At 38.8% G+C, this 14,070-nt stretch overlaps 1 protein-coding gene across 4 annotated transcripts in view; it reads left to right on the top strand.

The window, feature by feature from the left end:
- TBC1D19 (TBC1 domain family member 19) overlaps positions 1-14,070 on the top strand; it is a 92,996-nt gene that overhangs the window by 11,884 nt on the left and 67,042 nt on the right. For 3 of the 4 annotated variants that reach the window (XM_067562550.1, XM_067562551.1, XM_067562549.1), the window contains exons 3-5: positions 3,216-3,261; positions 6,194-6,269; positions 11,999-12,073. In XM_067562550.1, the coding sequence (XP_067418651.1) occupies positions 3,216-3,261; positions 6,194-6,269; positions 11,999-12,073 (197 nt within the window). The remainder of the gene's footprint in view (positions 1-3,215; positions 3,262-6,193; positions 6,270-11,998; positions 12,074-14,070) is intronic. The other variant, XM_067562552.1, reaches the window with a different exon arrangement.

Raw genomic sequence — 14,070 nt, 5'->3', positions numbered from 1 at the left:
TGTTGACTCATGTTGAGGTTCTGATCCACCACAACTCCCAGATCCTTTTTAGCAGTGCTCCTGTCAAGCCAGTTATCCCTGTATTTGTGCATTTGGTTTTAGTTCCCTATGTGTAGTACCTTACATTTGTCTTTGTTGACTTTGATTTTATTGTAGCCAAGTTCTCCAATTTATCAAGATCCCTTTGAACTTTAGCTCTATCCTTCAAAGTGTTTGCAACCTTCCCTGCCATCTTTTTATCATCTGGAAATGTGATCAGTGTATTCTCTCTTTTTACATCCAGGTCATTAATAAAGATATTAAATAACACCAGACCCAGAACAGATCCCTCTGGAACCCCACTTGAAAACTCCTTCCAATCTGACATCATTCCATTAATAGATATTCTTTGTTTGTGGTTGTTTAACCAATTATGTATCCACTTAATGGTAGTTTCTCCAGCTTATTTATCAGAATGTCATGTGGCCTGTGTCAAAAGCCTTGCTAAAGTCGAGGTCGATACATGAGAATAGGGACAAAATCAGGAAAGACATTCTTTCTATCTGGCAAACTAGTTACCTTGTTCTTAATAAATCCATGTTGGCAGCTAGTGATCACTTTTCCATCCTCCAGGTATTTGAATATTGAATGTTTTATAAATTGCTCTAGTAATTTCCCAGGTATCGACATCAGGCTGACTTGTTTTTAGTTCCCCAGCTCCTCCTTTTCCTCCTTTTTAAAGATGGGCACTACCACAGTCCTTTTCTAGTCTCCCGGAACCATTTCTGTCATCCATGAATTTGCAAATATTATTTCTAGTGGCTCTGAGATTTCTTCAGATGATTCTTTCAGGACCCTGGGGTTAATAGCATCAGGCTCCGCAGACTTAAATTCATTTAGATTAGTCAGAAGATCTCTGCCATGTTCTTTACTTATCCTGAACTGCTTCTCTTCCCCTTTATTGTCTATTATAACTTTGCTAGTCATCCTGTCACATGTTACTTTGTGTGAAGACTGAAGCAAAGTAGGCATTGAGCAACTCTGCCTTTCTATCATCTTCCATTACCAACTTACTTTTCCGTTGAGCAGTGGACCCACATACCCCTAATCATTTTTTTTGTCTGATATATTTGTAGAACCCTTTCTTGTTGTCTCTAATATTTCTTGCCAGCTGTAACTCATTCCTTGCCTTGTCTTTCCTGATTTTTGTCCCTATTCCCATATATACTTCCATGGTGACATGCCCCTCCTTCCGTTTCCTGCATGTATTCCTTTTGGTATCTTTCCTTTGCATTAGATTAACTTGTTATTGAGCCTCTGTATTACATGTTTTAGAAACTGCTAGCCCCATTCACTCTTTTTCTTCCTAATTGATCTTTCCATAGGACCTTACCTACTATTTCTCTGAGTTGATTGAAATCTACCTTTTTGAAGTCCATTGTCCTTGTTTTGCTGTTTTCATGTCTGTGACCCTTCTGTGCCTAGGCAGCCACCTGAGAATGCCAAGGTCAGGGCAGGCTGTAAACGGAGAGCAGATTCTCCCAGCACTGGTGGGTGGCACTGAAGCCAGACTTCCCAACCAGCCACAAACTGTGCTTCTGATTTCCCCCAAACCGGTTATCAAAAAGCCAGTCCACTAATACACACAGCTCCTTTTACTGCATTACAGTCGCTGGCTCCCAATCAGCCACTAGGTCCAGTAAAGAGACCAGTTGTTTAAACTCTGTGCTCTTCATTAAAAAGGTTCCCTCTGACCCAAAGGGTCAGCCATAGTACCAGATCAATATAAGTTTGGATCTCACCCAAAATAGCATGCTGCCAGCCAATCCTTTAGTAACTAAAGGGTTATTAAAAAAAAAAAAAAAAGTTATATATATAATTTATATATTATATATATAAAAATATATATATAAATATATTTTATATATTATAAAAAGGGTTATTATAAGAAATAAACAATAAGAGAAATGTTAAAGGCTTAAAGTAATCAGATACATACAAATGATTAAAAGTCCATACACATCAGGTTTCTAGAAGAATTGTGAAGTTTGTAGGCTTGTAGAGTTCCTTTGGTATACATCCAGTATCTGGATGGGTCTTAGTCCTTGATTCAGTTGCAGGTGAATTGATCCAGAGGCAGTTATGTGTCTGTAGCTGAAGAGGAACAAAAGACAAAATGGTTTCCCAGGCCACCACCTTATATACTCCCTAGCCCTGGCCATGCTGTCTTGTGGAGTTTTACAGGAATCAAAATGGAGTCCAGAGTCACATGAGCAAGTATACCAGAGTCATCTGGGCAAGTCCTGGTGACTTATCAGGTATATCCTTGGCTTCTCCCCTGGGCCCCTTGCACCTGGGAATGTCTTAATGGCCATTAAGCAGATCGTTGTTTTGCAGCAATCCTGTCTGAGTTGTTACCCAAACAGCACAATTTGAAATGCTGATATATCAACATATCCATAACTTCCATCTCACATATAACACATGAACATAAACATCATCATCTTACTTAGCACATTATAGCCTTTCTAACAGTACCTGACATGGCATATCTCACATGAATTATTATGATTTTGACACACTGATGTCAAACAATATACTAAATGCCCCCGCCCCGCCACCAATCCAGCCAGCGTGACAATGTCCTCCTTTCCTTAGGATCTTGAGTTCTATCAGATCATGATTACTTCCTCCCTAGTTCCCGACTACCTTTGTGTTTGCAGCTAATTCATCCCTGTTGATCAAAATCAGATTCAAAATGGATGACTCCTTTGATGTTTCCTCAGCTTTCTGAATCAGAAAGTTGTCCCCTACATATGCTAAGAACTTGAGTTCATTTGCCCTGAAGAATACAATAGTTAACATATTACAAGATAATATTTGTTTATCTAAGGTTGCATTTGAAAATTTATATTTTATTTGAGAAAAGCATGTGAAAGGATAACTGAAGATTGTATTGTAATGCTTTGAACTAGGGGGCAGAGAGAAAGAATCACATGCAACATTTAACTTTGGTCTTCTCTGTCTTAACTGTCTCTTAGTGTAGTTTATTTCTTTCCCCTGGTGCCTTGAGGAAGAACCTGAAAGATATGAAGAAAACTTAGATGTGAAATTGAATTGAAGACAACACATTTTATTGAATCTGAAACGTTCCTTTTGAGTCATACTTCAGATAAGACATTTAAAGGTTCATTTGTATATAAAGTGATTGTCAACTTCTATTTTTATTTAAACAGGATGGGAAAAGAAGCTTCAGAATGCTGTTTATAGTGAACTCAATGTGTGAGTTTCATTCAGTATTTTTATTATGTATACTTTATGTACATTTATATCTGACTGGATGATATATTTGTATTTGCAAGTCCATTGCATATATGTCACACTAGCAGCGTCTAATATATGCCTATTTATTTTAGTGTATCAGAGACTTCTTTTCTACCCACCCCCTCCCCCCCAAGAACAGATGACTTTCAATGAGACTTAGGCTCCTAAGTGCTAAAGTTACTTTTTAAAATAGGCTGTAGGCTTCTAAGTCACTTAAATATATTAAAATATTTCACCAAGATCATCTTCTGCAAGATCTATACTGATGCCTTTGAAGACAAGAAGGAAGTAAATACAATTTTTGGATTATGGGTCATAAAAACCACAGAAAAGAAATCTGCTTGCCTGGGAAAAGGGAGGAAAAAAAAGCTAGTGTCCCTTTTTTGCTTTCTAGTTTTCTTTTATGAAAACATGTTGAGTCATTTCCATAAGTGTACTTGAAATATTGGGGGGAAAAAGGATGGTCTTTTAGTTATGGCACTGAAGTGGGACTCAGGAGACCTTGTTTAAATTCCTGACTCCACCAAAGACTTCCTGTGTGACCTTAGGCAAGTCACTTAATCTTTCTGTGCCTCAGCTCCCCATCTGTAAAATGGAGTAATATTACTTCCTTTCTCATACTGTTTGTCTTTAGATTGTATGTTCTTTGGAACAAGGATTTCTCTTAAGTGCATTTACATTACCTAGCACACTGGTACCCTGGGATGTTTGGGGCACCTCAAGGCACTGCTGAAATAAAAATTGTGGTTACATTACATTAGGTTACATTACATTAGGTTACATTAGGTTACATTACATTACATTAGGGCCAAAGCAGCAGAAAAAGGACATATATGTTTGATTTTCTTTTTCCCTGCATCTTCTAGAGCCATGATAAAAGCTCTAGTGTTAAGATGTAAATATTTCTCCAAGCGGACAAAGTCAGTTTCTAATTTGTTGAGTGCTGCTTTCAACGCACTTGAATACACTTGTACCTACATTCAGCTGACTTGTTCTTGTTTCAGTATGAGACTTCCTGTGCGGTGCCTCACTACTACCTGCCCTTAGCATGAGGAAGCTTCATGTGTGCCTACTGTTGGTCAGATCCCAACTCCATCCCACCTCTCAAGTTTTGCAGGCCCTGCCCTCTCTTTACAGGCCAGTGATTGGCACGCTCGAACCCTCAAGCCCTCCAAGAATCTCCCTGGAGTGTACAGATTCTGGTTCACTGAACAGTCTCAGTATTCACAGATTCGCTATTTCCAAAGAAACAACACACCTCACCTCAGATCATTGCTTCACTTGACACACAACCTTTAGATATGTTTATAGTGAAATCAAATACAAGTTTATTTAATAAAGTGTAGAGATTCAAGTAGTAGTAGCAAATAGAAGTATAAAATATAAATCATAACATGCATTCTAGAGCCTAGATTTAATTAACAATGTATTCACATGTTTTGTAGAGTATTACTCACCCCAGATCCTTGCAGTGCTTTACAGACAACTTAGTTGTGATCCTTCTTTCATGAGACACAAGCATGCTGTTAATTTGCCTCCCTTGGTTAAGGATTCAGTTTGTCGCTTTGCACTTCAAGATATAGCAGAACAATCCTTTATCTTTGTTCATAAACAAGGCACCCACCCTGCTGTTTGTTTATTCCCATATATTTCATCTCTTGTATGTTTTGCAGTCTCTTCTTCTTTTACCTGTGGCTCGGTAGACGAATAGGCATTCATTGGGAGGCATAAATACACAAATTGTCAGACAGGGAGATAGATGTCTGTTATCTTCTGCCTGAAAGGAACACTTCAGAGATATGTCACTTCTGGTTAGCTGCCTTAACTTCAAGATCTTAAGAATGTAATTTTTGGGATAGATACATAATTCTTTAAATATTATCTTTACATACATTTTGCATTGATTATGACAACCAGTGGGCTAGTGGCTCTCAGTAGAGACCTCGAATGCCATGCTTCGGTAAAATGATCATGCATATATTCAACCCAGGAGATCCCTGTAAAATGCTGTGCATCCCCTGTGCCCTCTGCCTTTTGGCACCAAGGGGTCCCAGGGTCACATTCAGTCACAGCAACTTTTCCACCTGGTGGTTTTCCATGTAAAGCACAGACATTTTTTCTTATCTATGAATGTTATTTATCTAATATCCCTACAATTTATCTTTTATTTCTTTACTAATTTTTTGCAGGACTTGCTTGTCGGTATGATTTCTGAAATGCATCTCTTGGTGTTCATATTTTGCATTTTGTTTTAGACAGTTTTTCATTCCAACTAGCTACTTCTCTTCCTTCAGCTTTCATGTTTTTATTGCGATGCAATTTATGGCTTGAGATTCAAGCTCGCTGAGATTGGCGCTCCAAAATTCTGTAGTTACTGTGAACATGTTGTGAGTTTAAGTGAAAACTAATCAAGTTATAGACTAAACTTGTGTTTTAGAGGAATACCATTTCCTGGAAAGAAAAAATGTCCTTGAAGTACTCTACATGCATAGTAAGAGGATGAGAAGAGAATGCTTTTAATTACATCTTTCAGGTTTAGATTACCATCTACAACATTATTATTCGTTTTTTATCCAAAAGACAAATTGTTTCATTTTATGATTGTGCACATTTCAATATGCCTGAGATTTACAGTACCCTTTGCTATTTCTTTTCTAATTAAGAGTGTGAATGCCTGTAATGCAAAGACAGGAAATGGGATTTCACTTATTGATACTGATCTATTTTTTTTTTTTAATGTTGGGGTTTGACCATGGGTTTAGGATTATTACTGGTTCTAAAAATAATTATGGAGATGAGAACATTTAATGTTCAAAGATTGCTCTGAAGAGCAAAAGACGTTGATGTATCTATTAATAATCTGAACATTCAAAACATAATTTTGTTTAAGGTTCCCTTCACCCTGTCATCCAGCAGCACCCCCTGAGCACATGAAGGAACCTTTAGTTTACATGAGGAAAGCACAGGTTGGTTATCATTAGTTTGTCTCTGTTTTCCACTATAACATTTTAAATTTATGCTATAGATGTCTACAGTACAATTTTTTTATATCTTTGTATATTTAAGAATATACCTTTTTAATTATAGGTGCTAAGGTATAAAAATGTATATATGTTGTATTTCATTATGGCAGCCTCCATAGATTCTGCACCAAAATTCTGTACCAAAAAAATAAAAATTCTGCGCACAATATCCTAAAATTCTGCAAATTTTGTCAAAACACAATATAATCCATGCTCATTTCAATTATTTTGGTAATTTTATTTCAAAATACATGTCAGCAAGTATAGCTGTAACAATACAGACAACAAACAAAATTCAGGAAATGTTTTTTGACAAATAAATTCCTTACTAGGCATATTAATACGGAACTTCATATATCTTTTTTGACAGTTATCTTCTGTTTCAGTACATCCACTCTTTGAACTTTCAACTAAGATATTCTTTTTAACAGTGCAAGATTCTGGATGGAAACTTTATTTTAAACAATTCTTAACATTATTTTCTTTCATCAGTAGACTTAAGGGAATATAGGAATTGCCATACAGGCTCAGACCAGTGTTCCATCTAGTCAGGTGTCCAGTCTCCTATCTTTGGTAGTACCAGATGCTTCCTAATAATGGGCAATTTTGAAAATAGCATGCAGAGGGAGTTTTGAGTTGCAGCAGAGGAAGACAGCACTGCATTGGTTTACATTCAGTTCACATTTTAAAGATTATTTTTGCAGTCATAATGACTAGATTTTTTTTTTATTATTATTTTTTTTTAATTTAAATTAAAGCTAAATTTCTGCAAAGATTGATGGAACTCACCAAAGATTCTTGTTGTCCATCTACAGAATTATCTGCTGCTTTGAAAGCGTTTTAGTGGAGTGAAGGATGCTGCATTCTATTTCTAATTACTGCAGATGGCTCCAGAACTTGCTGCTTTAACAGTGTGAGAATCTTACCCAGCAGTTGCCCTAACTGGGGAATGTTTTTGAGTAAAAACAATGAGAGTTCTGTAGCACTTTAAAGACTAACAAATTTAATTTCTTCAGGCATAAGCTTTGAGTAAGTTTTCACTGCCCAGTTAACTCAGGGTCTTTCTTGGTTGTTGCCCCTAACCTGGCTCCCATCCACACACAAAACCCACCAACCCAAGTTTGGTGGCGCTTTAAACCAGGGCTAGCTGGCTCAGCTCTGGGTATAGGTGAGAACTCATGTGCTGCTTTCACTCAGGCTGCGGTGAGGATGCAAGCTAAACTGCGTGAGTGGTGGTAGTCCAGCAGTGCTTTCCCAAAATTTCCCTGTGCCCAGAAGGACAGATTAGTTCTCCCACAGTTCACTGGGAAAGAACCATAGAGTAGTTCAGCTTACTGCAGCACTAACAATCATGGGATATGCCCCAGAAGCCTTAGCAATACCATCTAATCTGACTGAGTGTGGCATCAGTGACAGTAAATTGAGTATGGCCTTTCACTGTGGCTCCTTTCAGCTGAGCTAGGCTAACTCCAGATTCTGATCATTCGAGTTAACTCGGCAGTGAAAACATATCCTTTGTTATGACAAAATGTTCACAAAAAGGGTTTTTTTTTCTCTTCCTGATCTGTTTTTTTTCTGAGAGTTTTATTTTAATGTTCCTGTTTTTTGTTTTAAGTGTGTAGTTGGAGACAAGAAAATGTTGAGAACTCTGTCAAAACAGCTTTAAGCACAGCTGTGATATACCCAATGGTGTCTATAAACAGTAAACATGATTGCTGTGTTTTTCTGCCTGAGGGAAAATCCTCCTGACACCGTTGGATAAGAAATCTATTTGGGGATAATGCATTGGGCTAAGAAGAGCAGTTTTTGCTGCTTCCGATATCCTTAATACCTTCTCTGGGTCTGAAACAAAGTATGTGTGATAGGTCTCTAACAAGCATAGAAAGGCTTCTAAGGAGTGAAATTTTCCTTTATTTGGAGTGAAGATTCTCTGAAACTATTTAAAAGTTCTCAGTTTCAGCTTGATCAACTCCTTTAAATTGTTTCTTTGAATATGCTGAAGAATTGAAATGGCAGACTTGAAGAGTAACATTGAGCATTGATTTCCAGAGGGGTAGCCTTGTTAGTCTGTGTACAGCAAAAACAACAAGAGTCCTGTAGCACTTTAAAGACTAACAAAGGTTGCCTCCTATATATGTTGCCAATATTTGCTGTATTATTTCTACCAACTGCATCTGAGGAAGTGGGCTGAAGCCCATGAAAGCTTATGCCTGCTGAAATTAAATTTGTTAGTCTTTAAAGTGCTAGAGAACTCTCGTTGATTGAGCATTAAGATATTGAAGAGAGCTGTGGAGTTTCGCTACATATCTGCTGTGGTGCCAATGCAGAGGTGAGGCACAATGGAGCTTCTTGAAAACAGTTATGTCTACAGAAGAGGTGATCAGTTTTCTTTCTAATCTGTTCTCTTCCCCCTTGGGAATGTTTTTGAGCCCTTTACAAACAACAAACCTGACATTAGCCTCTTTGAGCAGGCAAAACTACCTGAGGATATGGGGCACAACTGCATGGGATATGTGTTTTGTGGAACCCATTGTAAAAGACAGGGTGAGTAGTTTTGATGATCTCAGTGCAGTGTGTATTAAGCAAGAAAAGATTACTTAGGACTCCAAGCATTGTGGGTATAGTGGCTGCATTGTGACAGGTAGCTGTTCTTTCATTTCAGTTTTGTTGATACAGTAGTATCAATAGTTTTGAAACCTGCTCCAGAAGTAGAAATGATACTGATTTATATACAGTACAATCTTCTGCATACTGGCCTGGGAAAGAAAATAGTGGAGAGAGAATAGAAGCCAAGAAAAGCCACCTTTTCTTTTCTCCCTCACTGCCCATGAAACTGTATGACTTAGCACCCAACTCCATCATTCCAACTGTAGAAAGTCCCACTGGTTAGTGCATGCTATCCCCTCTGTGCCTGACCAACAGGATGTGGGTCTGTATTAGCCTCCAGCTACACAGACTAACTTTTTAGCTCAAGCTGTAGACCCATGCTTTTTAGCTCTGGAGGTCTATGGTTCAATCCATGGTGTTGGCCAAGATGGTGAAAGTCACAACAGCACTTCTCTCCTCCAGATACTGGAACAGTGAAGGACTGAAGACTTCTAGGCATTGAGTAAGGACAACCTCTGCTGAGTGTGAGGGTGTCTGTATCCTAAAGTAATGTGCAGGCTTGCCTAGGTGTGAATTTCAGATTTGTATTAAGAAATGCAACAAAGCTCAAGAACTTATATCTAGAAATGAAGACTGTATGTCACACTTACAAGGTGGAGGCTTGTATCATGGAATGCCTGGATGCTGAAATGGACATAGGGGTCATGATAAATATATACTTGAACATGAATTCCCAGTGCAGTGCTGTAGCTGAGAGGGAGGTTTGACATTAATGTCTGCATTTGACATTAATGATACCATTACTGGAATACAGTGTTCAGTTCTGGTATCCACACTTGAAAAAGAATGTTGGCAAATTGGGAAGTATTCATAAAAGAGTTAGTTACAAGAATTATTTGAATGTTGGGAAAACATGCCTTAGGCTTGGAGTGAGAGACTTAAGAAGCTCAGCCTATGTACTTTATCCAAGAGAATGTTAAGACGTGACTCGATCATACTCTATAAATACCTACCTGTGGAAGAGATTTCTGATAGTAGATATCTCTTTAAGCTAGCAGAAAAAGTCATAATGAAATCCATGGAAGTAGAGTCTAAGCAAATTTAGACTAGAAATAAAGTGCAAACTGTTAACAGTGCTGGTAATTAATCATTGGAACAACAACAAAAGATATAGGATTGATGCAGTAGTTACTGGGTGAGGTTCTATGTCCTGTGTTATGCATGAGGTCAGACTAGATGATCATAATGGTCCCTTCTGTCCTTAAAACCTAAAAAATCAGTTCTGTCTTAGGATGGAGGTATTTTACTGTTTAAAAACAGTTTTTTCCCAGTGTTAAATTTGGAGGAGTTTATTGGTGTTCATTTACACAGCCGGCTAATTTCTTGTACACATATACTGTTAACACTAACTAGACTATGGATTTAAAAAACAAAACAAAACAAAATTTTGATATTATGTATGTGTGTTTTATTCATTTCTCCCCATCCTTCATCTGTTGCTTGTCATCTTAAATTGCAAGCTCTTCAAATCAGGGACTTTGTTTTCCTGTGCATGGACAAAAGCTAGCATGTTGTGGGTGCTGTAGAATACAAATAATAAAAAATTATGAAATATATTATTCAAAATGGAAATCAGGGACCTGAACCAGAGGCCAGTGGAGTTAGTGGGAGTCTTTCCATTTACTTGAGTAGGTTTTGAATCAGCTTTCTTAAAATCCCTAAATTGGGTATATCCTCAGTGAAATTCTTCATATGCAATATCGCTATAACATTATCAGGTATTAATAAAAGTATTAAAACAACATTTGAAATACAGCAGGTGGCAGAGAAGAAAGAAAATAACTAATTTGGCAGTAAATTAATACAAATCAAATATAAATAAACTCAGAACTGTCACTGTATTAGTGAACCTTATGGTCTAGATCCTCAACTGATGTAAATTGGCACTGCTCTATTGATTTCAGTGGAACTATGCCAATTTACACCAACTGAGGATCTGTCCTTGTTTGAAAAATTTGAAAATATGCTATATTTGTGAGTGGAATCTGATTTCTCGAAAAGTTATTTGTTCTCTCTGTTATTAAGATATTGCCCGCTTTTATTTTTAATCTCTCATTTAAGAACTGTTTGTCTATGCATAGGAAGGACTGGATTTTTATTGGTAAATGTCGATAAACATCGATTTCACCATACACAAACTAAATAAAAAATATTTCCATTGATTAATCAAAATTTTTAGATAGGCAGAGTAAGAAAAATACTGCTTGAAAACATGTTAGAGTTTGATTTAAGATGGTTTATTTTGCATATTTTGGCATATGATGTTGACGGTTTGTGTTTTAACGGTTATAAACTCTTAACTTTTTGAATCTCCGCATCTACTGTCATTAAGCAATTATTGTCTGACCCTGGGATAATTTCCCAGAATTGTGGAAATTTAAATAGATATAAATCTTTAAAAATGCTTAAAAATAAACATCAACATCTGTTAAAATTATATATTTATATATATATAAAACTGAATTCTGCCAAACCTATCTGTGCCTTTACTTTAGATGCAATAATTCCAAATCCCTGGAACTTTTTAGTCTCTCTCAAAATGGGTAGCAATATCTTTATGCAATATCTTTAGAGAAAAGAGACTTACTTACTTTCTCTTCATGTTCTAAAGGCTGGATGGGGCATTATTTTTACACAACTCACCTCCCTTGTTTTGTACAGCTGTAAAATGTAAAATTAATTGCTACCAATATCAAAGGTAGCTTGGGCACTAGACTTCCTTCCAAGAATGAGTATCTGTAAAGCAGATACTTTTTGGAGAACTTACAGTACGGTGAGCAACTTGCTGCTACTTTGTCATTTTGCTCTATAAAGCAGTTTTTCATTGTGTAATAAAAAATACACTCCTTTGTTCACATCTTTAAGTAATCATGTAAAATTCTGGCAGGTGTCAGTGACTCTAGTCATCTTTTCTTTAAAACTTATTCATTGACGAGGCTGTGGTTTTGCTTATAAATATGGGGGGAAAGAAGTTCTACGTTGATTTAAGTGTTCATGTGTTACAGGGAAGCTGGGAGAAGCGAATTCTGAAGAGTCTAAATAGTATGTGCACAGAACTCAGTATCCCATTAGCACGGAAGGTACTGTATTTATTAATTTATATTTTTAAAGGGAATGTAGAGCTTGTGCCACATTGACATCTTTGGAAACTGATCCTGATCCTGATCCTGTGAAAACTTAGCTTTTTCTTTGAGTAACATCTCTACGCATTCTCCACTATAGGTGTGTCTGTGCTCCCGTGCTGCTGTTTAGATAACTTTGGTAACAGTCTGTCCCACCCGCCACGCGTTGTTCCCCACCTACCACGAGGTCAGCCAGTGTGTGGGGGCACTCCGTCCTCAGTTCCTTCTCAACCATCCCTTGCTGGAATCAGCTCAGAGCTGTCCAGTCACAGATCGTTAACTCCCTTTAGTTTTGTTAATTTTGGCTTCCCTTGAAGCTTTTTTCCTTCGTTATCTCATTTGTTTTTTGTTGGCTATGCCAAAAAGAAAAAGAAGGGGTTTCCCACCTACCAACCATGGTGATGGGGGGACTGCCCCTGGACAAAGGTATGCCGGGCTCCAGGCTTAAAAAAGTGCCTCCGTTACAAGGAATCTATCCCAGTGACTGATGGGCACTTGAAGTGCATTCACTGCCTGCGAGAGAAGCACAATCCACAAAGGAGTGATTGGTGCCAGCAACTAAAACCCAGGTCCAGGAAAGACAGAGAGTTAAAGCTCAAACTCCTGCTCATGGAGTTGGCCCTTCAACCCCGGCGAGAACGCTCACCACAACCTTATACTTTGAAGGCAGGTGATCCCAAAGAGATGAGCCACTACTTAAGGCTGCTAAGAAAAAGTCTGTGAGTCCCAGCAGTAAGCCCCCATTAAGTCGGAAACGGTCTCCAGCTCCATCAATACCGATGGTACCAAAGCCGCTGATAACCGAGGCATGCGCAGTTCTAAGCCAACAGAGCAAGTTGGTCTGCCCAGAGACCCGATAGGCATGGGCAAAGAAGTACCAGTACCACATGGGTGTAAAAGCATAGAAGATCTGCCCTGGGGAAAACTACATCGGCATGGACATCAGCACTGGCACTGACCCTGGTACACATGGCACCGACAGACCACATGGCCAGGTCCGCATCTCCGACTCCATTGGTGCAAGTCTCTTAGTACTGACATTCACCACTGGTACCGATGCTACCTGCACCGCTGGATTTTGGTGCACAATGGATCTCTCAGTGTCCAATGCATCAGACTCACCCCTACTCAGTACCGGGGCCCCAGAACCGAGTTCTCCCAGAGCATTGGACTCACCAACGTCTGTGCTGCGCACCACCTTTCTTATTGTCTGAGCCAGAAAGTGAGCGAGAGGACTCTTCTTACCCACGAAATGGGACACAATCTCACTATGGGTCATTAGGTGTATCGTGCACTCGACTCCACTTCCATAGTACTAGCCATCAGCCCCCTATCCTCACTGGGAACCTTGCCAGCTCAGAGGGAGCAAGCCTCCCAAGCCCCTATTTTGGCATACCAACAGGCAATGAGGCACCCTTCTTCAGCTGCAGCTTCCTCCACTTGAATAGCCGGGGGAGGAAGTTGTGGGGGAGGCATAGGAAGAAGACATTTCTCAAGCTCATTTCTTGTCGTCCTCACCAAACGAGGTGGTGGTGTTCTGCCTGCCATCCGTGGCTGATGATTTTTAAATCATTCCAGGACCGAGCTCAGAGGGTGGCAGAAGCCCTGCAAATACAATTGCTGGAAATGACTGAGCCTCACCACAAATTGGTGGAAACTTAACACTCTTCCACCTTTGCCAAAATGGCCCTCCCTGTTAATGAGGCACTCCTGGACCCTGCCAAAGTCAATTGGCAGACCTCTGCATTCATCCCACCAACATGGAAGTGGTGGGCAAAAAGTATTACGTGCCAATAAAGGACACAGAATTTCTATTATTCTACCCACCTCCCAATTCCATCTTTGTGGATGTGGTTAATTCTAGGGGCCTCCAGCACCTATCTAAATCCACCCTGTATGACTGAGATGGGAAACATCTCGACCTGTTTGTCAGGAAGGCATATTCATCAGCCACC

Source organism: Emydura macquarii, unplaced genomic scaffold, assembly GCF_026122565.2.
Source record: "Emydura macquarii macquarii isolate MOO-44397 ecotype Brisbane River unplaced genomic scaffold, CSIRO-AGI_Emac_v2 contig_2448, whole genome shotgun sequence".
Classification (NCBI taxonomy): domain Eukaryota; kingdom Metazoa; phylum Chordata; order Testudines; family Chelidae; genus Emydura; species Emydura macquarii.
The sequence above is the reverse complement of the archived record's forward strand: the minus strand, read 5'-3'. Positions and strand labels throughout refer to the sequence as shown.